Below are 25,454 nucleotides of genomic sequence, written 5' to 3' on the forward strand. Positions count from 1 at the left end.
TTCTTAGCCTATACATATATAGCTACTTACATTAATATTTACATACTAGAGGTGCATGACTCAATAGTGAGGAATGCTTTGTCAGCAAATTATTATATTGAGCTACATATTGTCAATATGATTCCTGCTTGAGCAGTTTGGTATGACGCCTTAATACATTGGGCGACTTGGCGAATGCGAATGAACTCATGGTAGTTATCTGGGAACGAATGTTTGTAATGTTAAGCGTGTTTGAAGTCAGGGGAATTCCACGCGATACTACACCACTCTTCAATGTGATCTATGGGTGAATCTTGATTTGAGCAACGAAGAAAAAAGACAAGCAAAGATGGACTTTTATCAAAAATATGGATTTCCTGTGCGATTTTATGTGTAGACGGAACACACATTAAAATTGTTTCACCAGCTAAAGACAAATTCCTGTATTTTAATCGTAAAAGGTACTATAGCATCAATGCTATGATTGTAAGTCTTGCAAAAACTGATATTTCAAATATCTTTCTAATTTTTTATTTATTGCAGATATGCGATAATAAAATGAGAATTAGTTACGTGAATGCGCAGTATCTTGGCAGCAACCACGATGCTCAAATTTGTAACGTAAGCAGCGCGCGAAATTTTTTTGAAAATAAATACCTAAACGGCGAACGAAACACTTGGCATGGTATGTGCATACACGTATAGACCGTTTGAATCATTTTTTGTTAAAATGAGCCATGGTTAATGACACCTTTTCGTTCACCTACAATAGGAAGCGCCGAAGGAAGCTACAATAAAATACATGCAAAAGCGAGAAATACTATAGAAAGGACCATAGATGTATTTAAGAACCGCTTTAGATGCCTTCTGGGTGCTCTTGAGCTTTATTATGAACCCATGAAGGTTTGCCAAATAGTGAACGTTACCGCAGCATTGCACAATATTTGTATCCATTATCGCGTGGTTGATGATTTTTCAGAAAATGTTGAAGAAAACCATTTTAATCAAACGTATGAAACTTCTCCTTCAACATATGCTGATGCAGCTATTCGGATAAGGGAATCTATATCTTCAACATTAACACCACTATAATATTCAATTAAAAAATAGCAAGACATATGTATTAATTCATTTACACTTTTTTTATTGAAACTCTTGGTATATAAATAAAGCTATGTACATATACATATATGTATTAATTCATTTACACTTTTTATTGAAACTTTTGAAAGGCACTTGTATATAAATAAAGGAATGTACATATACATACTTACATATGTATAAATTTCAGTGTTTTTTGGATATCGCATTTAAGGTTTTTTCTTCAACTAATAACATTTGTTTTTTTTTTTTTAATTTTTAGCATTGATCAAATCTTCCATGGATTGGTTGAGTTTCTTCCACTTCTGCATTCTTCAGCTCGCAGTGCTTTTCCATTGCTCGGTATAAGCGTCGTATACCGGAACAAAAATCTTCCAGCTTTTGTTCCTGTATTGAATAGTGTGGTATGGTCTTTTCCTTTTGAAGCAAAAAATGGTCTTGAAGTACTTCTGCTGTATTTGTAGCAGTTGGCTTGCGTGCAGAGGAAACACGTCTCGGAAGTGCTGGGCTGCGGGTCGATGACGTCATTGACACGTCAGCCTCGATCTCATTTTCAGAGTCGGCTGCAACAGGTAGCCCAACACTCACATTGTTTTCAATTCCATTCGTGCTAGTCTCTAGTGCTGTCAATCGGATGGCAGCTTCCTCCATTTCATTAAAATGGTGCTGCCTGTTTCGACCGCCACCAGTAGCTGTCTATTCTTTTTGTTTTCTGCTAGCTTTCTTTTAATATACGCCTTCCAGTCTAGCCATACCTAGTAAACACGATACCTAAGAGTAAATTACATATTTTACCTTTTTCCAGCTAGTGATGCCTTTCTGAGGTGGGCCCATGCTGTTAAGCTCCTCCGCCACCTTTTTCCAAAACTCCGACGCTTCTTCCTTAGAGCACTTTGAAAATCCGTGTGCCATAGAGGGCTTTTCTTGCAGCAACTTCAGCAAAGCCGCATACTGTTGCCTTGTTGTTATTTTGGACCTGTATTTTGACAAATTAGATACTGATTACGCGTTTATTCAATAAATACTTACATTTTTATAATTTTTTCAATTTCTTTTAATTTATTTAAATTTTTCGTGGATTGTCCGCTTACAAAAACTTGTCGTACAAAAATTTTGGGAAATTTGGCATTTAGAGTGTGTTCAGTGAATGCTATTCTACGAATTTCGAATTTACGTTCGGAGTTGCTCGAAATGCATGAATGCTTTTGTAGTAACTTCTTCGAAAAACAGATTACGATGGAGTGCGCGATAAGGCCGATGATCCATATATACCGAAGGATCAGAAGAAGGTGGGATATAACAGACGGCAATATAGACACAACCCATTCCGAGCTTGATTGTAATGCATTTGAATTCTGTAGAATCAATAACGGGTAAATTTACCTCAGCTGAAGGTACAGAAGAATGTACCGTTCAAGCGGTCATTTCTGTATATTTGGTAATCATGGCAAAGAATCTCTGAGTTATATACCTGAGCTTTTAGCCAAGTTTAAGTTAAAGCTATAATGTTGTAATTGCAAGTAGAGGATTTAAAATACAATTCTGTTAGTTTAGTGTATAAACCTGAAACATTTTCATAAAACAAATTAAGGACCGATTTAGCATTCAGTTTCTTGATGCAATATTGTTATGAGGAAGTGTAGCGAGATTTAGGTCATTAGTATTACGCCTACGCTCGAATTCCCTCACAAAAGCACCAGGCGGCCAAAAACAAGTATTTAATATAGTTTCAAAATGTTGGGCGGATACATCAATCCTAAAAGACGAAATATCTCTAGGACAGTTAAAATTTAATTTTCGAACTCACGTTTTCGAATTTAAGCTTAACGATGATGTACGAATTTAGGTCCTCTCCTGTAGTGTCTTTATCAAATCTTGATACAAAAATAGATTTTTTAATAGGGACAACAATAAGATTACTAGTCGGCGGTTCGGATTCCGTAGAAGGGGTTTGGGGATCCTGATTACTTTTTGTACAAGATTGTTTAGATTTTGTTAAAGAAACCTTGGATGAAGGTGGCTGAGCTGTTAAGGGACTTGGGGATGCCAGATTTATTAATTCGATAGTTAGGGGTGAAATAAATACGGGTGCAGGAACTTCAGCAACGGCATCAAGTGTCGGGGCACTAGAGGGTGCACTCGTATGATTACAGTTGCTATGTAGAATGCTTACGGTTGTTATGCCATTCGGGTATGTGAAAGATTTAAACAAGTTTTCACATTGTATGCATTTCTTGGATAGTGCGGCTATCTCTACTAATTTCAGAGAGCCCATCGCGAGCCTGTTTGAAAACTTTGAAAAGATCAATCTCAGTTGCTCTACATTTCAAACAGGCCCAACAAACTCCCTTATCACTATCGTTGAGTACCAGATTTATTAATTCGATAGTTGGGGGTGAAATAACTACGGGTGCAGGAACTGTAGCAACGGCATCAAGTGTCGGGGCACTAGAGGGAGCACTGGTATGATTACAGTTGCTATGTGGAATGTTTACGGTTGTTATGTCAATCGGGTATTTGAAGGACTTAAACAAGTTTTCATATTGTATGAATTTCTTGGACAGTGCGGATATCTCTCTACCTATTTCGGAGAACCCATCGCGAGCCTGTTTGAAAACTTTGAAAAGAGCAAGCTCAGTTGGTCTACATTTCAAACAGGCCCAACGAACTCTCTTATCACTATAGTTGAGTGCGTCAACCACTCTTGCTGACTAACCGGTACACTTCATATGGGCGAGCCCATCGCAAAGCCAGCATGACACGAAGGGATGGGATTCACTTTTTATCAAACAGTTTGCATATAGGCAAGACATTTTAATATAAATAAAGAGGAGAAAAAAGAGATTAGTAAAATAGCGAGAGTAAGTTGGTACAGTATTCTATAAAAGCGTGCAATTACACCCACGCTGTTAGTTCTGCTTAATCCAAATTGGAAAAAGAAGCGGTAAAGATGGGTTTGATGGTGAATTAGGACAAAACGAAGTACCTGCTGTCATCGAGCAAAGAGTCGGCGCATACGCGCCTTGGCAACCACGCTACTGTTGGCAGCCATAATTTCGAAATAGTAAAAGACTTCGTTTATTTGGGAACCAGCATCAACACTAGCAACAACATCAGCACTGAAATCCAGTGAAGAATCAATCTTGCCAATAAATGCTACTTTGGACTAGGTAGGCAATTGAAAAGTAAAGTCCTCTCTCGGCGAACGAAAATCATACTCTACAAGTCACTTATCGTACGCGTCCTGCTATATGGGGCAGAAGCATGGACCATGACAACAGCAGATGAAGTGGCTTTGGGAGTGTTCGGGAGAAAAGTTCTTCGAAAGATTTATGGACCTCTACGCGTTGGCGATGGCGAGTACCGAAGAAGATTTAATGATGAGCTGTACGAGCTATACGCTGACATCCACATAGTCCAGTGAATTAAAACACAGCCGCTGCACTGGCTAGGCCATGTTATGCGAACGAAAGATGATGCTCCGGCCAAGCAAGTGTTTCTATCTGAACCCGCCTATGGAAGTAGAGGTAGAGGGCGGCCCCCACTCCGTTGGAAGGACCAGGTCGAAAACGATTTAAACTCCCATGGTGTGACCAATTGGCGCCGGTTGGCGGAGCGAAGGAGCGACTGGCGCGTCTTGTTGGACGGCCATAACCGTTTAGACGGTCTTATATTTTATATTTATGAGCGGGGGGGGGGGGGGGTCTAGCTGGACTTCCAGCGCATTAAATTCCAGCTGGACCTCCCACTTTTGTGGTTTTGAAAAAACATTAAAAGTTGTCAAAAAACGAATCGTTTTTGGAACTATTGAGCCCATAAATAGCACAAAATGCTGCACCTCTCCCGTTTCGATTTTGCCGTCTGGGGTTATATGCCCCCGCTCCCCTTGCCATCCCTATGTTGTTTTGGACAGACTGTAGCTTATGTTGGTGCACATAAATAGCACATAATTCCCACATTTAAATTTTTTTGTTTGACCTAGTGCTTATGAGGGGTGGTCTAGCTGGACGTCCAGCTGAACACCCCACTTTTGAAGTTTTAAAAAAATCATTAAAAGTTGTCAAAAAACCGAATTATTTTTGGAACTATTGAGCACATAAATAGCACATAATTCCCACATAAAAATTTTTTTGTTTGACCTAGTGCTTATGAGGGGGGGGGGGGGGGTCTAGCTGGACTTCCAGTTGGACCCCCACTTTTGAAGTTTTAAAAAATCATTAAAAGTTGTCAAAAAACCAAATTCTTTTTGGCACTATTGGGCACATAAATATCACATAATTCCCACATTTAAATTTTTTTGTTGGACCTAGTGCTTATGAGGGGGGGGGAGGTCTAGCTGGATGTCCAGTTGGACCCCCCCCCCCCCCCCCCCCCCCACTTTTGAAGTTTAAAAAAAATCATTAAAAGTTGTCAAAAAAGCGAATCCTTTTTTGCACTATTGAGCGCATAAATAGCACATAATTCACACATTTAAATTTTTTTGTTTTACCTAGTGCTTATGAGGGGGGTCTAGCTGGACGTGCAGCTGGACCTCCCACTTTTGATGTTTAAAAAAAAAAACATTAAAAGTTGTCAAAAAAAAAAACGAATCGTTTTTGGAACTATTGAAACCATAAAAATTAAAATTTTTTTGTTTGGCTAGCTGGACGTCCAGCACATTAAATTCCAGCTGGACCCTCCACTTTTTATTTTTTAAAAAAACATTAAAAGTTGTCAGAAAGCGAATCGTTTTTGGAACTATTGAGCCCATAAACAGCACAAAATTCTGAACCTATCCCGTTTCGATTTTGCCGTCTGGGGTTATATGCCTCCGCTCCCCCCTTGCCTTCCTTTGTTTTTTTGGACAGGGCGTAGCTTATGTTGGAGCACATAATTCCCACATTTAATCTTTTTGGTTTTAGCTAGTGCTTATGAGGGGGGTCTAGCTGGACGTCCAGCTGAACACCCCACTTTTGAAGTTTAAAAAAAAAACATTAAAAGTTGTCAAAAAACGAATCGTTTTTGAAACTGTTGAGCCCATAAGAATTAAAATTTTTTTTGTTTGGCCTAGTGCTTATGAGAGGGGGAAGGTCTAGCGGGACGTCCACCACATTAAATTCCAGCTAGACCTCCCCCCCCCCACTTTTGTGGTTTTAAAAAAACATTAAAAGCTGTCAAAAAAGGAATCGTCTTTGGAACTATTGAGCCCATAAAAAGCACAAAATTCTGCACCTATTCCGTTTCGATTTTGCCGTCTGGGGTTATATGCCCCCGCTTCCCCCTTGCCACCGCTTTGTTTTTCTGGACAGACCGTAGCTTATGTTGGAGCACATAATTTCCACCTTTAAATTTTTTTGTTTGACCTAGAGCTTATGAGGGGGCGGGACGTCCAGCTGGACCCCCCACTTTTGAAGTTTTAAAAAAATCATTAAAAGTTGTCAAAAAACCGAATTCTTTTTGGCGCTATTGAGCATATAAATATCACGTAATTCCCACATTTAAATTGTTTTGTTTGGCCTAGTGCTTACGAGGGGGGGGGGGCTAGCTGGACGTTCAGCTGGACCCACCACTTGATGTTAAAAAAAAAACATTAAAAGTTGTCAAAAAAACGAATCGTTTTTGGAACTATCGAGCCCATAAATAGCACAAAATTCTGCACCTATCCCGTTTCGATTTTGCCGTCTGGGGTTATATGCCCCCGATCCCCCCTTGCCACCCCTTTGTTTTTATGGACAGACCGTAGCTTATGTTGGAGCACATAAATAGCACATAATTCCCACCTATAAATTTTTTTGTTTGACCTAGTGCTTATGAGGTGGTGGGGGGGGGGGGGGGGGGGGGAGGACCAGCTGGACGTCCAGAACATTAAATTCCAGCTGGACCCCCCACTTTTGTGGTTCTAAAAAAACATTAAAAGTTGTCAAAAACGGATAGGTTTGGAACTATTGAGCCCATAAATAGCACAAAATTCTGCACCTATTCCGTTTCGATTTTGCCGTCTGGGGTTATATGCCCCCGCTCCCCCTTGCCACCCCTTTGTTTTTCTGGACATACCGTAGCTTATGCTGGAGCACGTAAATAGCACATAATTCCCACCTTTAAATTTTTTTGTTTTGTGTTGTGCTGGACGTCCAGCTAGACCCCCCCTTTTGAAATTTAAAAAAAATCATTAAAAGTTGTCAAAAAACCGAATTCTTTTTGACACTATTGGGCACATAAATAACACATAATTCCGCTTCCCCCTTGCCACCCCTTTGTTTTTCTGGACAGACCGTAGCTTATGTTGGAGCACGTAAATAGCACATAATTCCCACCTTTAAATTTTTTTGTTTTGTGTTGTGCTGGACGTCCAGCTAGACCCCCTTTTTGAAATTTAAAAAAAATCATTAAAAGTTGTCAAAAAACCGAATTCTTTTTGACACTATTGAGCACATAAATAACACATAATTCCCACATATAAATTTTTTTGTTTCACCTAGTTCTTATGAGCTGGACCCCCCACTTTTGATGTTTAAAAAAAAACATTAAAAGTTGTCAAAAAAACGAATCGTTTTTGGAACTATCGAGCCCATAAATAGCACAAAATTCTCCACCTATCCCGTTCCGATTTTGCCGTCTGGGGTTATATGCCCCGCTCCCACCTTGCCACCCCTCTGTTTTTCTGGACAGACCGTAGCTTATGTTGGAGCACATAAATAGCACATAATTCCCACATTTAAATTTTTTTGTTTGAGTTAGTGCTTATGAGGGAGAGGGGGGGGGGGGGTCTAGCTGGACGTCCAGCACATTAAATTCCAGCTGAACCCCCCACTTTTGTGGTTTTCAAAAAACATTAAAAGTTGTCAAAAAAACGAATCGTTTTTGGAACTATCGAGCCCATAAATAGCACAAAATGCTGCACCTATCCCGTTTCGATTTTGCCGTCTGGGGTTATATGCCCCCGCTCCGCTTGCCACCCCTTTGTTTTTTTGGACAGACTGTAGCTTATGTTGGTGCACATAAATAGCACATAATTCCCACATTTCAATTTTTTTGTTTGAAGTTTTAAAAAAATCATTAAAAGTTGTCAAAAAACCGAATTCTTTTTGGCACTATTGAGCACATAATTCCCACATTTACATTTTTTTGTTTGACCTAGTGCTTATGAGGGGGGGGGGGTCTAGCTGGACCCACAACTTTTGATGTTAAAAAAAAAAAAACATTAAAAGTTGTCAAAAAACGAATCGTTTTTGGAACTATCGAGCCCATAAATAGAACAAAATTCTACACCTATTCCGTTCCGATTTTGCCGTCTGGGGTTATATGTCCCTGCTCCCCCTTGCCACCCCTCTGTTTTTCTGGACAGACCGTAGCTTATGTTGGAGCACATAATTCCCACATTTAAATTTTTTTATTTGACCTAGTGCTTATGAGGGGGGGGGGGGGGGTCTAGCTGGACCCCCCATTTTGAGGTTAAAACAAGTACTTAAATTTTGAACACAAAATTTTTTATTTTGGGAACAAATTAGCACATAAATAGCACATAATACCTGGCCTACCAAATTTCGAATCCATCGTGGGGGGATCACGTTCTCTCGCTAAACTTGCGGCCTCTGTCGGGAAGTGGGGCCGAATTTCGGGTGTTCTACCGGAGGGAATGAAACGAGCCGAGGCGGATTCAATGACCTTGCGGAAAGCACGCTCTTCACGCTTTCCCCCCGTCGCCCACCGATGTGTTGCGCGACACGACGATGGCGGAAAATCGTTCCAATATACATCAGTAGACATCCCCTTCCGCCTTCGCTCTGGTACGCGCTCCGTAGCCCACCGCTGCTGCTGTCGCATCGCCGCCCCTCTGGTGCCGAAGCTGCTACCATACCGCCGTGCTGATCCCCCGCGTTGCTAAGCGACCGGTAAGCTGCCGTGCTGATCCCGCCGCTTCTAAGACGGTCCCTCCGCTGCTATGGCGGCCCTTAGCCGCCGCTCTCCTTCCTCCCCCACCATATTAGAACGGAAAGTTGCTGTCCTCCTAACACCTCCAGCCTTTTGTGCGTGTATTCGTAGCACACAAATACTGTTTTTTATTCAGTAGGGGTTTGTGGGACCTTTACTCAATTGACTGAGCGTTACTTCAGCATTAGGCAAAACCCACCTCATAAATGGCGCCCGAGCAGGACCCTCCGCAGATGGCAGTGCAAAAACAAATACAACAAGCACCAACACTGCCGAGGCGGGTTCGACGAACACACCGTACAAACAACAAACACACCGGTTCCCGAATGTACGATGCTGAATATCGACTCACTCAATTCGGTCGACTTACTGAAAAGGGAGAGATTGATAGAGGAGTGTAAGAAACATAGGATTCACAGGGAGGATCAGACCGTAGCCGATCTGGGCTGTGAGCCGAGCACGTACGTGCGAGCAAAACGCGCGAGAAAATCAAGCGTAGGTCTACTGAAGGAGTTGGAGAGGGAAGTAAATGAGGAGGAGGGAAAATCCGCTATGCCACCAGTGTTAACAACAAAACTGATCCCTTCGATCCAAATTGATAGTCTCCAACCGCACGTGAAAGAGAGAGAACGCGCGCCACCGATACGAATGGAAATGAGCGACGGCGACCGGCCGCCGCTGGGATTTGCATTTTTCGCGAGAGGATTCGCTGCTCGAATTTCTTGAGAGCATAGAGGAGCTCGCCTAATGTTACCGCATTCCCTTTGACCGGCTCCTTCGAAGGCTGCCGGAACTGCTACGTGGCAAAGCACTTCAATGGTACCGCATCCGTATACAACAAATCAGCCAATGGAGCGATTTTCGAACGGAAGTGCAAAATTTTTTCTTGCCTAGCGCCACATTCGACATTAGAAGAGGCCATCCGACAACGCAATCAAGCGTAGGTCTACTGAAGGAGTTGGAGAGGGAAGTAAATGCGGAGGAGGGGAAATCCGCTATGCCACAAGTGCTAACAACAAAACCGATCCCTTCGATCCAAATTGATAGTCCCCAACCGCACGTGAAAGAGAGAGAACGCGCGCCACCGACACGAGTGGAAATGAGCGACGGCGACCGGCCGCCGCTGGGATTTGCATTTTTCGCGAGAGGATTCGCTGCTCGAATTTCGTGAGAGCATAGAGGAGCTCCCCTAATGTTACCGCATCCCCGTTGACCGGCTCCTTCGAAGGCTGCCGGAACTGCTACGTGGCAAAGCACTCCAATGGTACCGCATCCGTAAACAACAAATCAGCCAATGGGGCAATTTTCGAACGGAAGTGCAAAATTTTTTCTTGCCTAGGCGTCACATTCGACATTTAGAAGAGGCCATCCGACAACGCAGGCAACTAGGCCGTGCAAAAGCCATCACAGGATTACATCCTCGCATTGGTAATAACACTGATCCGCCAGCATCCAACAATGTGTAAGGAAATCCACCTCGAACGGATCTGCGATGGCCTACGTGTTGAATACGGACTCTTCATTAAGCGCAGCGAATTAAGGACGATCTACGAGCTCCTGGAACTAACGGAGGAGTATGAGTTGCTGAAGGGCGAGGAAGCGAAACAGGGCAAAGTGGTAGGCCACAGCCTGTATCATCTTCAAACGGAGTACGATAACAAGGAGTGCTGCTGGCGATGCAAGGAACGCGGACATATCCGCTTCCAATGCAGGGGCCTCCGGAGAATGTTCTGCTCCAGGTGTGGACAAGACAACATACTCTCCAGGGACTGGCCATGCCCCTCGACCAACCAATCCACCGATAATAACCTATCCCGGACGCAGTCAAACTATATGAGAGGAAGCCGCCAAGCATGGTATGTTCGACCACAGAAGCCAATGGAACCACCAGCCTGTAAACCCACTGCCAAAATGCAAGTAGATGGCCGCTTCTAAATACCAGTAACCACTAGCGTGCGCGCGCTAGTAGACACTGGAGCCACCCTATCATATGTCGATGAGTCAGTAAGGAATCACCTGGACAGGAACAACATCAAACCACGTCTTAACAAGCGTAGAATCCAACTGGCAGACCAGACGTGTATATATAGCTCCAACTTCTACCCAGCGCGGATTATGTACCAAGGACGAACGACTAACATAATGATATCCGTTATCCCGAACCTGGCAGAACAGATGATCTTAGGAATGGATTTTCTACGGGAAAGGGGAATCACCCTCACGCTCGATGGCCAGCCGTTAGAAGCCACCTTGATGCGGAGATCAGCCGAGCTACACTCTGCATGCGCAATGACCACCCGGGAACACGTGAGCGGAGCAGGAAACCACCAGAAGCGATTTGGCAAAACCGTTGGCCCAAATACCGCAGCTGAACATGCGATCATCCTCAAGCATAACCGTCCGCTGAAGCAACGCTTCTACCCCCGTTGCCCGGCTTAACAGAACTACAACGTCGATAAAGAGTACCGAAAAGGAGCCAAGAACGCGGTATGCCATGCGCCCTTCCGCTGCCCGTTATAGCACACCGAACCAGACATATTGTACACAATAAAAACCGGCAGAGAATCGTCCGGCAAGATTATTGGAAACAATGCAATATCCGCGGCCATGGGAAATAGTAACCGCCGACTTCGCGAGACCACTACCGCGTACCAGTGAAAGAAACACTTACCTCTTCGTCAAAGTCGACAAATTTTCCAAGTGGGTGGAGTTAATCCCGGTGCGCCAAGCAACAACGGCAAGCGTGTTCAAAGCGCTACAAGAAAGAGTCATGGGAAGCACTTCGTCGGAAAAGCGTTAGCACCGTTCCTGAGCGACCACCGCACATGGTATCAGGAGATTCCACAAATCGCATTTGCAATAAATATGGTCAGCAAAAGGTATACAAAAGCAACATCAGCAGATATAAACTTCAGCGAAATAAAGCGGCGTCAGAGCGGGTGCACACGGAGGGAGCAGTACCCGTGGCCAGCCAACGGAGTGAAAATTCAAAGGGTGCCAATTTTTTTTCGGGCGGTATTTTACCGAACACCTGATGGTCATAATGGAATCATGGAAGTTAGATGGGAACAACGCCAAGGTGTCAAGTATGGGTACGAAGTCAAACAGAAGAAGAGGAAAGATCACAAGTTATTTATCATTTTTATGAATTTTGCATTATTTTAAAATTAAATACTCAATTAGTTTTAAGAACAATGAAGTTGTAATTATTTTTACGTTGTACAAATGAATTAAACCGAGTATGTAAATATTTTTTTAAATTAACTTTGTTAGATATAAGTGGAATGAGTAAATTTTTGACAGAAAAAATCTCCAGGCATGGCACAATACCTAGGCCATGCCTGAAGATTCATCTTTTCGCACAGCAGCTTCCCGTCAACCGAAGTGGGAGTTTGACTGTAACGTAGTGTTACAATAATACAACCTCCACTGTACCTCCTTTCTTACTTGTTCCTGAAACTATGCTTTATACAGCACAGGAACATATAACAGCTAATAGCAGGCAGTTACAGCAACATATGACGACCGGCAGCAAGTGGCAATATACAAAAGTGCCAAAATAGCGGTTCATTTCTTAAATTCTTTATAACGTAGGCCGTATAAAAGAAATGAATTTGCCATTGGCATTTCAGTCCTCGCAGGTGAGCCAGCGGGAGTGGATGTCTTTTTAAAGGCATAATTACCACTCCGGCTAGCTAGCTGAGCGGAAGGGGGTGCTGTCATGGCGCGGGTCATCCTTCACTTTCCTGGACGACGGAGCGGTGTCTTCGGACTACTTTTCCCTCGTCCCTCGTCGCCAACCTAGGTATTAAGCGGCACAACACTAATGACCAACCAACCCCTTCCTCTCAGCTCTGGCTGAGCGGAATGGGCGCTGTCATGGCGCGGGTCGCCCATCACCTTGCCTGGACGACGAGGCGGTATCTTCGGACTACTTTTCCCCCCGTCGCCCACCGATGTGTTGAGCGGCACGACGATGACGGAAAATCGTTCCAATATACATCAGTAGACATCCCCTTCCGCCTTCGCTCTGGTACGCGCTCCGTAGCCCATAGCTGCTGCTGTCTCATCGCCACCCATCTGGTGCCGCCGCTGCTACGACGACCGTTGGCCGTCCGCTACTCTACCGCCGTTAAGCCACCGTCCTGATACCGCCGCTGCTACGACGACCGTTGGCCGTCCTCTACTCTACCGCCTACCACCCCACCACTGCTTCCATACCGCCGTGCTAATCCGTCCGCTACTCTACCGCCACTGCTTTTTATGTGCACCTGAAATAAAAAAAATTGTATCATTACCATACTCGTATATGTAATACTCCCATATTGCTGCTACAAGCTAGGTACACTCACAAACATCAGAGTTCCGATATATTGTTGTTTAAATGTTCCTGTTTTTGTATTCAATAATGGAATATACCTAAGTTTAATTTTTTTCTTGTCACACTTATGCTGCTACAATCACAAAAATATTGTAGGCTGTCTTGCTTTGATTTCGAATTCAAAACTCAATGCGAGCATTTTCTATTAGAAATATAGGAGTATTGCATATGTGGGATACACTGTATTGCATACGGTTGTAAAGCAAGTGATGCAGTACATTTATGCACTGGTTGCGCTGCGTATACACCGAGATGATATACATAAAGCTCGTCCCAAGACATGCGTTTAAAATGGAGGTTGCCTTTAACCAAGTCAATCGGCGAACATATATTTATCCGTTTGGAGATCTCGACTTCTGGGCTGCAACCTGTTTGATTATCTATGTGTCCCCGGTTTCAAATGTTCAACTAGGTCGCTCTCGGTCATCACCACACGTCTCTGGTATTCAATTCAGCTGCTCTGAGGAAGTACCTAGACTAAAACAATTATAAACGTATTCTTTATAGCTACTCTGAATTAATGTTAATACGACTAATGGCTCCCGAAATGTTTGCTCAACAAAAGATGCGGGCCACTTCCGTTCTCTAAATTTGTTATCTTTTGAAAAATATTTTTCCAGTTTTGGAAGCAAAAAATTCAAATAAATTAGTTTTTCGAAGGGATATGGGTATCTGTAGCCGCAATCGCACGAAAGTACATTGTTCCAACAAAATCTTGTTGACAGCACTTGTGGTTCCATTGTGTGAAAATAACTAAAGATTAAATAGCTTACATGATTTTTTTTCAGGGTTCTTAAATCTTCGTGGTTCGGATATTGATTTCAATCCTGTATTTTTCGCTTATTTAATTATTGATATGGATAAGATTAAATTGTTCATTGATGAATCAAAACTTCCTGAACATTTTGGCAACTACCAGAAAGAGAATAATATCGATATAAAAATTCTACAATATGACTTCATTGAAGATGAGCTGCAGACAACAATAAATTCACTAAAAAAAGGAAAAATATGGATTTCCCCAACTTCTAACTACCACTTATGTTCCTTAATACCGAAAATATTAAGGTTTCAAGAAGTAAGATCACATTTGATATTTTCTAATGAGGTGCTACTTTCGATGAAGAGTTTTATTTGCAGATAACACCTATAGCCCTAAACAAAGCTATTAAAAATGTAACCGAAATTAATGGATTTGTTGATTGTCACGTTCGCGATGGAATTTCGTTGTGTAGGTACTTCGCTTGGCTCGAACAAACAATCCAAAGTGGAGAAGAAGTTAGCGAAGTATCGGGAGCTGCGAAACTAGAAGAAATAAGATCGTATGTAATTAGCCAAAAAATGGGTTTTATTTTTATATTACTAATTTCACCACCGTGGTGTGATGGGTAGCGTGCTCCGCCTATCACACCGTATGCCCTGGGTTCAACTCCCGGGCAAAGCAACATAAAAATTTTAGAAATAAGATTTTTCAATTAGAAGAAAATTTTTCTAAGCGGGGTCGCCCCTCGGCAGTGTTTGGCAAGCACTCCGGGTGTATTTCTGCCATGAAAAGCTCTCAGTGAAAACTCATCTGCTTTGCAGATGCCGTTCGGAGTCGGCATAAAACATGTAGGTCCCGTCCGGCCAATTTGTAGGGAAAATCAAGAGGAGCACGACGCAAATTGGAAGAGAAGCTCGGCCTTAGATCTCTTCGGAGGTTATCGCGCCTTACATTTATTTTTTATTTAATTTCAGAAAAAGCAAATATTACATGGGTTTGAGTTTTTCAACGATAAGCGCAAGTGGACCCAATGGTTCTATAATACATTACAATCCAGATGCGAATACCAACCGCCATATAACTAGTCGAGAAATATACCTTTGCGATTCCGGTGCTCAATATCTGTAAGTAAAGTCCAATTTTTATGTTTTCCCTAATTCAAACTTGTTTAATGCGAATAACGTAGTCCTAAACCAGTCAATTTTTCTTAACCTTTGTACATACATATATCATAGCAGCAGCATAAACCCAGCAGCACAGAAATTCGTGTTGCGTTGGTAACTTGCGCGTAGCGAGGGGGGCTGCATATACGTGTATGAAAAAAATGGCGGCCACCGTGGTGTGATGGTAGCGGCCTTAGATCTCTTCGGAGTTTATCGCGCCTTACATTTATTTTTTTTTTTTAATATTCTTTTTTATTTCTATTTATATTTATTTATCAGTCTACAAATAAAGCAATCATACAGACCAAATATGTAAATACCTAAAGATGTTGATCATCTGGGGATTGTACCTCTTCAATTCCCCAGATGTTTCTCTCTTGCAGAAATAAAAAGAAAATGATTTGACCAGTAATAAATCTTTATAAATTGCTTTTCTAAATGATTAAGAGTTAAATATACAAGCTTATTATAGTTGTAATGTTAACTTTTTGTGGTTGCAGATGTAATTTTGGCTAAGATACAATTTTAAATGTAAATATATTTGTGTGAGAGTGTGGTTGCTGATCCGCTTCGATGCTGAATTGGAAGTGACGAACGACTTCTTCCTAAAGCGCCGCAAGACCCTTAAAATCTTCGGACGGCAGGGGGAACCCGTTTTGAGGGGAAAATGTTAGCAAGCGCTCTGATTTCTTTCTCTTTCTATATTTTAGGTTGTTATCGAGGTGAGAAAAGATCTATGAAATTTGCAACACCAAGAACTGGCGAGACCAAAATACCACGTTAAAGACTGCTACTTTTGCATTGTGAATCCGAGTAAAAGACGTAGAAGTAAAAATGCAAAACCTATCAAATATCCTGATCTTAAATTTTTTCTGCTCCAGTCACACACGACCTGACACGACCAGTACCAGAGCCACAAAAAAAATTATCGCAGAGAAGTGGCTCATCTCCTAGTTCTTATAAAAGCAATGCCGATAAGGAGTTTTTACCGACACCAGAACAACCAACACATCATTTCATCACTACTGAAGATTTTAATGATTTGATTAGAGATTTAAATTTACCAAAAAGTAAAGCAAAGCTTTTAGGCTCTTCTTCGAACAACGTTATCAATGCCAATATAATGAAAACATGATGGGATTAGATTCTACTTTACAATACTTCTCACAGGAGAGTCTAATAGCGCAATGCAACAAAAGGAAATGATAACAAAGGTTATCCGGTATGCAGTCTTTCAAAATGAAAATTCCAGAATACAATAAAAACTGCCGGTATTCTGTCGCTTTCCAGTTGCTTAATTGGCCTAGATAACGGCTTCGTATAGAAAACTCAGAGGGAACGTAATTATTCAAAACATCAATGTTTCGTTCATTCTCGTTACGTTCCCTCTTTTAATAAGCTGAAGTAGTTTTTTTAATTACTCCTAAGTCCACTAAATGCATTTGTTCTAAGGGAAACTGAGAAAACATGCCAATCTTTAAGGATTCTAGCAAAATCTCCCTCTGCTTATGGAATGACAAATCTAGCCTATTTTTAAATGAATAATCTGTTCTTAGTTCGCCCCATTCTTGGAATAGGCACACCTGATATAAATGTTGCCCCATTTGCAAACATTTTGGTCAGCTATTTTTTGCCGTATGACCCTTTATCACAGTTATAAATGCCCGCGTTGTGAATCGCAAGTAAATAGCCTAACACTAAATTCCTTTAACAATTGTCTACATCCCACTTTCACCCCATTCTGAGCTCAAGTGCCTATCTCCTCGCAAAATTCTTTTAAAAAATCATTTACATCTGGAGGCTTACTCATCCCTGAATAAAAAGCTATCATAAATGGCTCCGAATTGGGGAAATCTACCACGTGGCCCTATATTGGCCATAATACCCTGTTAGACCTTTTGCAAACTTAAAGCCCATCTATCCCCACATCTATTGAAATTCGTTCTGAACTTTTGAGAAAATCAAATTCTTTAAAGTAAAAATTATATTCAATCCCAGAACTTTTCTGGCGTCTACTGGCAATCCCTTAAGTCCTGCTCCATCCAAAGAGTGTAAAATATCAGAAAGACTACTCTGCATGTTTTATTTCTAAATGCCCAGCCTTTCAACGCTAAATTTACCTTTCCCGTCATGTCCGTGAGTCCTACCTCGTCTACACTCTCATCCAGTTCACCATCTTCAAATAAATACCTGTCATATTCACTATCGCTATCATATTGTGACGAATATTAGCAACACTAAGGGATACTTGTATGTACATAAACAAATCAATCATTATGTTTACATATATGTACATGCCAGCAGCGGAGAGATGCTCACACAAGTATGCAATCATCAGCAAAGTATTTCTCACACATACACATGCATATATCTGAGATGCTCACAAAAGTAGGCAATCATGTGTGCAAGTATCACTCACATATACACGCGCATATGAGAATCTATAAAGGTGCATCTGTAGTTTATAGCTGGTAAACAAGTAGTAAATTCTAGAAATAGAAACGCCTAGAAATATGCCAACGAGGAAACCGAAGAGTATAAAAGCAGCACCAGCTGAGGTATGAGCAATCTGTTTGATTTAATCACGCTATTGGTTGTGAAGTGTTATTGTGAAGTACTTTCAAGTAGTCTATTAAAGCCCATTTTGCACTATTGAATATTGGAGTTATTTATTCAACAACTTAGCGATACGAACGTTAGTAGAAGGTGCAAAATAAGCGGAGTTTCCATAAATTCGTTACAATTGGTGTCAGAAGAGGAATTGTTGAAGAAATTCCGAAGATTTCGAATACAACTTGGACATTGCAAAGTTAAGTGAATTAAGGATCCAGCAACTGAAAAAGGAGTTAGAAAACCGTGGATTGAATACAACCGGCAATAAGATCGAACTTCAAGCGCGTCTACGAGAGGCATAGGAGTCGGAAGGAATTAATGTGGACGATGATGTCTTTCATCCTGATGGGGACGAGACAACAACAAAAAGTGAAGAGAAAAGCGAAACATCGCAGACAGTAAGCATGACATTGGCTGCAATATCTGCTCAAATATCGACAACGGCATCTCAACTAAAATCCCAGGAGAACCGTATAACATCCAAGATGGAAACTCAACTGGAAGAAGAGAAAACGTATATGTCATCACAGATGGAATCCCAAAACATCTAAGATTGAAGCACAAGAGACGCGTATTTCCGAAATGTCGGCACAAATTTCAGCACAGATATCATCTCAAATCTCCACACAACTAGAAGAGCAGGAAGTCCGTATATCATCTAAACTGGAAGCGCATATGGAAGAAAAACTAACACAGTTTCATGAAGGCTTCAGTGGTCGACAGGATAAAATAGAGGCAGAGATGGATGCTTTGAAAGATAGGACCCAGGAATTACAATTGAACCGCCCAGTCACTTCAGCGTCTATTCCGAAGGTTAAAACTCCATCCTTTGACGGTTCTGTTCCTTTCCAGGTATTCAAGCTTCAGTTTGACAAGACGTCAGCAGTGAACAACTGGAATGCGGATGATAAAGTTGCTGCATTGATCGTTGCATTGAAAGGGCATGCAGCTGAAATCTTACAGACTATTCCAGAGTACGAACGGAACAGTTATGAAGCATTGATGGCCGCTGTCGAGAGACGTTACGGAAGCGAACACAGGAAACAAATCTGCCAAATAGAATTGCAAAATCGCTACCAAAAATCTAACGGGACCTTGCAGGAGTTTGCTTCAGATATTGAAAGATTGGCTCATCTTGCAAATGCGGAGGCACCCGTGGAATACACTGGTAAATATTCAGAGTTTTATAAATGGCATACGGGACGTCAAAACGAAGCGAGCTACATACGCAAACCCAAAAGCTAACGGTATCCTATGCACTGACTCAGAAAACTGCCTCACTATTGAGTACACCAGCGTACAAAGCCCATCGCGTGGAAGTGGAAAGGCCAGACTGGGTAGATACAATTTTGGAAGCTTTGAAAGGAACGCAGCAGAAAAACGATGGACCGTCAAATGTTTTAAGTGTGGTAAGCCACGTTATTGCAGTGCCAACCCTAATAGTTCCAACAATGTGGGTGGCCGTAAACGCAGAGCTAAAGAAGATGGGCAAATCTCCAAGTCCACCCAATCGTTAAACTAAAGCGAGTCAGCCGCAAGGGGCGACAGCTGGCTCACGCAATTGAATGCCCCATAATCTCTATCTCGCAAGTTGGAAGAAGGTCAATCAATCTTACTGTCGGAGGACATGTGGATGGAAAGGAACGTTTACTGACTGTAGATACGGGTGCATCTCATTCCATCATTCGATCAGATTTAATCAACAAGAAGATAAGACCATTGCTTGGAGCAAGATTACGTACAGCCACGGGAGAGGACACCCAGGTAATTGGAGAAGTAGCATGTGAAGTAGCAATTGGGAACGTCACGGTACTACACAATTTTATAGTGGCAGAGATTGTTGATGAAATCATAATTGGAGTGGACTTCTTAATCGACCAAGGCATCAAGATCGACATGCAAAGCAAGACGATGCGATATAAGAACATGGATGTGCCACATAATTTCGGCTACGAGAAAGGCTACAGCAGTAAACGAGTGCTGGTGGAAGAGAGTCAGCAAATACCACCAAAATCAGAAGCAGTCATCTGGGCAAAAGTTGATGGAGGTTGTGGGACAAACAAATTGTGGGTTGTCGAAACAGCCCTGGCTATGACAAAACACGATGGACATACTCCGGTAAGAATACCTAATGAGTTCAAGTTACCACTCTATATTGGGAAGATGCCAAGAGGCTGAAGTAGTTATTAACTGTGAACAGCTCCAGGAACACGTTTCAACTAGCAAGACTGATCTTTCAAATGACATCACGGCATGGACGGAGGGGCTAGATGAAGATTATCAGAGAAAGGCAAAGCAACTGCTCCTAAAGTACGCAAACATATTTACTAGGATGGTTCCAAATCAGGCCGCACCAATGTTGTGAAACATCAAATTGACACTGGAGACGCGAGGCCGATACGCCAAGCTCCTCGTAGTGTTCCACTGGCGAAGCGGGAAGTTGTGAGTCAAATCGTACAAGAAATGAGCGACAGCGGCGTCATCGAACCATCAGCTAGTCCATGGAGCTCACCGGTGGTACTCGTGAAGAAGAAGGATGGGAAAATGAGGTTTTGCATGGACTACCGGAAATTGAACGACGTCACGAAAGAGGATAGCTACCCATTGTCAAGAATTGACGAGACTCTGGACTCGCTATCTGGTACGAAATAGTTTTCCACACTGGACTTGAAAAGCGGCTACTGGCAAGTTGAGGTGAAGGAGGAAGACAAAGAGAAAACAGCCTTCAGTGTCGATGATGGTCTTTGGCAATTTACAGTGCTGCCTTTTGGACTTTGTAATGCACCAGCTACTTTTGTCAGACTCATGGACCAGGTACTGAAAGGACTATATTGGAAAACATGCTTGGTGAACCTGGACGACATTATCGTATTGGGCAGGAACTTTGATGAACATCTTAAGAAATTAGAGGAAGTTTTCCAGAGAATAGCTGGCGCTGGTCTGAAACTAGGTGTTAGCTGTTTAAAAAAGAAGTAAATTATTTGGGTCACAAGGTAACGACAGAGGGCATCTTCACTGCGAATGAAAAGATTGAAGCTGTAAAGGATTGGCCAAGACCACAGAACTTGCATGAATTAAGAAGTTTCCTTGGGCTGTGCACATATAACCGCCGGTTTGCACCAAATTTTGCCAGCGTAGCCCATAGCCTCCACGAGCTTACAAAAAAAAAATAAAGCTTTTGAATGGAAGAAGGAGCAAGAAGTGGCTTTACAAACATTGAAGGAGCATTTGTGCACTGCCCCAATTGTGTCATATCCGATTCCAGGAGCAACATTTATTCTAGATACAGATGCGAGTGGATATGCTATAGGAGGCGTTTTATCACAACTGGTCGATGGACAGGAGATGGTAGTTGCACATTACAGCCGTTTAATAGGAAAACCGGAGAGGAACACGCAGCGTTGAAATGGCTTCTGCAGTTCCGTAATCCGGATGGACAATTGCCACGGTGGATCGAGCGGCTACAAAGCTATGACTTTTCCATTGAGAATCGGAAAAGTAGTACCCATGGGAATGCCGATGCAATGTCACGAAGACCATGTAGCTTGGAATGCAAGCAATGTTCAAATGCCGAGGCTAAAGAAGACATTATAGATGTCCGGCTAATGACTATTACGTGTAAGAATGAATGGGACAAGGAACAACTAAGGAAGTGTCAGCTAGAAGATACAGATCTGTCACATGTTATGCAAGGGCTCGAACGAAACGAAAGACCAAACAGAGAGGAGATGTCAGCAGATAGTGCCATTGGGAAGTCATATTGGGGAAAGTGGAACAGTTTAGAATTGATATCTGGTTGCTTGCATCTAGTATGGGAGACCATCCTCAGTCAATGCAAGAAGAAACTGATAGTCGTTCCCAGGAAAATGATTCCTGACGTGCTCAGCGAGCTGCATAATGGTCCAAGCGGAGGTCATCTGGGAATCACGAAGACGCTCGAGAAGATTAAACAGAGGTTCTATTGGGTTGGTTGCCGTCAGTCGGTTACTGAGTGGATGGCGAACTGCGAGGTTTGCAGCAGAACGAAAGGGGCCAAAACCCGAAGTCATTGCCAGATGAAGCAATATAACTCAGGTGCGCCATTTGAAAGGATCGCTATGGATGTCGCAGGTCCATTTCCTACTAGCAACTGCGGAAACAAATATGTACTGGTGGTTAAGGATTATTTCAGCAAATGGCCAGAGGTATACCCAATCCCAAATCAAGAAGCGGAAACAGTAGCAGAAGTGTTTATAAACAATAGGGTTACAAGGTATGTTGTACAAATGGAGTTACATTCTGACCAAGGCAGGAATTTCGAATCAGCTGTGATCCAGGAAATGTGTAAACCATTGGGCATTCGAAAAACACGGACAACTGCATTGCATCCTCAGTCCGATGGTATGGTGGAACGATTCAATAGAACATTGGAGGATCACTTAAGGAAAGTAGTGGACAAGTTCCATAAAGAGTGGTGGGATACCCGCATACCATTATTCTTGATGGCTTACCGATCAGCAGTGCATGAGACAACGGGCCAAACCCCTGCAAAAGTAATTTTTGGCAATGACCTTCGACTTCCAGCTGATTTGCAGTTTGGGATAGATGCCGATGCGGAGAGAAATGTCAAGAAATCCACTGGTGTCTTGGAAGAAGAGCTGAGAGAAATACACGATCTGATATGGCAACGAACAAAGATTATGAGTGACAAGATGAAAGCCAGATACGATAAAGCAATTAATTCGGAAGGTTTTCAGGAAGGAGATTTGGTGCTGTTATACAACCCACAACGGAAAAAAGGTTTGTCCCCGAAATTGCAGTGTAACTGGGAAGGCCCATACAAAGTTGTAAAACGGATCAACGATGTAGTTTAACGCATACAAACCATTGGTAAACCACGAACCAAAATCAAAGTGGTTCATATGGAAAGGCTGGCGACGTGTAGATCAGGAAATATGTCTAGTCGGGACGATCAGACTTAGGTGGAGGGCAGTGTAACGAATATTAGCAACACTAAGGGATACTATCATCTCTAAGCCGATACTAAGCAGTGACTTGTATGTACACAAACAAATCACTCATTATGTCTACAAATATGTATGTACATGCCAGCAGCGGAGAGATGCTCACAAAAGTATGCAATCATCAGCAAAGTATTTCTCACACATACACATGCATATATCTGAGATGCTCACAAAAGTAGGCAATCATTTGTGCAAGTATCACTCACATATACACGCGCATATGAGAAGCTATAAACGTGCATCTGTAGTTTATAGCTGGTGAGTTTATAACTGGTACACAAGTAGTAAATTCTAGAAATAGAAACGCCTAGAAATATGCCAACGAGGAAACCGAAGAGTAGAAGAGCAGCACCAGCTGAGGCACGACCAATCAGATTGAATGAAGAACGCTATCAGTTGCGAAGTATAAGTGTTATTGTCGAGTATTTTCAAAGTAGTCTAATAAAGACCATTTTGCACTATTGAATATTGGAGTTATTTATTCAACAATTTAGCGATACGAACGTTAGTAGAAGGTGTAAAATAAGCGGAGTTTCCATAAATTTGTTACAATATTCACTATCGCTGTCATGAAGGGAAGTGGGAAGTTCCCCACTAGCGCACGGTGGATCATTGGCAGATGTTATTTTGATGGTAAATTATCGGTATCTTGCAAAGATGATTAATTTAATTTCCTCAATGTTTCTTTTAATCCCTCAAAATATGCCCTTTCCTTGCTCATTATATTTAAAAATGTTCTCTTATTCATCGTTATAATTAATATTAATAATAATAACAAGTAAGGAAGCCCAAGTTCGGGTGAATCCGTACATTACATACCCCGCTGTACACTTGAAATGCTGTTGTTTGTTTTGTATGCTTAATAGTTTTACAAGGCTGCGCGATAATACATATACATATGGTTCTATTATGAACTAATTTTTCTCCGAGTTATGGCTCCCCAAATATAGAAAATTGCTTAGTCATAAAAGGGGCTGTGCCACGCCCATTTTTTTTAATTTGAAGTTTTTCCTATTTATTGTTATAAATCCACTTGGGAAATGAAATACCATTGATATAAAGATCTTTTTTGCAAAGATATAGCTTATTTTATTCGTCCACTACCCTTTTAAAAATCGTTTATATAAAAGTGGGCGTGGTCCTTAACCGATTTCGTTAATTTTTCTGCAAAGCATTCCTTTAAGTAAAGGCGACCTTCTGCCGAATCTTGTTACGATAGGTTTAACGATTTTTGATTTATGATTAATAATATTTGTAAAATTGATTATATCAGAAGTGGGCGGTGCCACGCCCATTTGAAATTTTTTTTAAATTTGTATCAAGAGTCTCTGAAAATCCACATGTAAAATTTCAACATTTTAGGTGTATTATTTACTAAATAATGTCTTTTGTGTTTTCGAAAATGTTATATATTTAAAAAGTGGGCGTGGTTATGATCCGATTTCGCTCATTTTCAACACCAATCTATTGTGGGTCCAGATAAGCTCGTATACCAAATTTGGTGAAGATATCTCAATATTTACTCAAGTTATCGTGTTAATGGACAGACGGACGGTCGGACAGACGGAAGAACGGATGGACGGACATGGCTCAATCTAATTTTTTTTCGATACTGATAATTTTTATATATGGAAGTCTATATCTATCTTGATTCCTCTTTATACCTGTACAAGCAACCGTTATCCAATCTAAGTTATATACCCTGTGTACAAGTACAGCTGGGTATAATAATAACTATAATAATAATCATGATTATAATAATAAAAATAATGATTATAATAATAATAATAATGATTATAATAATAATAATAAAAAAATAATAATAATAATAACAAATAAGGAAGGCTAAGTTCGGGTGTAACGGAACATTACATACTCAGTTGAGAGCTTTGGAGACAAAATAAGGGAAAACCACCATGTAGGAAAATAAACCTAGGGTAACCCTGGAATGTTTTTTATTGGCATGGGTATCAAATGGAAGGTATTAAAGAGTATTTTAAAAGGGAGTGGGCCATAGTTCTATAGGTGGACGCCATTTCGGGATATCGCCATAAAGGTGGACCAGGGGTGACTAGAATGTGTTTGTACGATATGGGTATCAAATGAAAGGTGTTAATGATTATTTAAAAGGGAGTGGGCCCTAGTTCTATAGGTGTACGTCATTTAGAGATATCGCCATAAAGCTGGACCAGGGGTGACTCTAGAATGTGTTTCTACGATATGGGTATCAAATGAGAGGTGGTAATGGTTATTAAAAGGGAGTGGGCCTTAGTTCTATAAGTGGACGCCATTTTGTGATATCGCCATAAAGGTTGACCAGGGGTGACTCTAGAATGTGTTTGTAGGATATGGGTATCAAATGAAAGGTGGTAATGAGCATTTTAAAAGGAGTGGGCCTTAGTTCTATAGGTGGGCGCCTTTTCGAGATATTGCCATAAAGATGGACAAGGGGTTACTCTAGAATGCGTTTGTACGATATGGGTATCAAATGAAAGGTGTTAATGATTATTTAAAAGGGAGTGGGTCTTAGTTCTATAGCT

The 25,454-nt window shown here is 41.5% G+C and overlaps 1 protein-coding gene and 1 pseudogene across 2 annotated transcripts in view; one reads left to right on the forward strand and one right to left on the reverse strand.

Annotated features, from left to right (window-relative positions):
* ApepP (Aminopeptidase P) overlaps nt 1-25,454 on the forward strand; it is a 192,469-nt gene that overhangs the window by 111,107 nt on the left and 55,908 nt on the right. For both annotated transcript variants that reach the window (XM_067760141.1, XM_067760142.1), the window contains 3 exons: nt 14,161-14,450; nt 14,513-14,694; nt 15,110-15,259. In XM_067760141.1, the coding sequence (XP_067616242.1) occupies nt 14,161-14,450; nt 14,513-14,694; nt 15,110-15,259 (622 nt within the window). The remainder of the gene's footprint in view (nt 1-14,160; nt 14,451-14,512; nt 14,695-15,109; nt 15,260-25,454) is intronic.
* On the reverse strand, nt 1,339-2,406 carry LOC137238788 (uncharacterized; annotated as a pseudogene).

This window comes from Eurosta solidaginis, chromosome 1 (genome assembly GCF_040869045.1).
Source record: "Eurosta solidaginis isolate ZX-2024a chromosome 1, ASM4086904v1, whole genome shotgun sequence".
Lineage (NCBI taxonomy): Eukaryota > Metazoa > Arthropoda > Insecta > Diptera > Tephritidae > Eurosta > Eurosta solidaginis.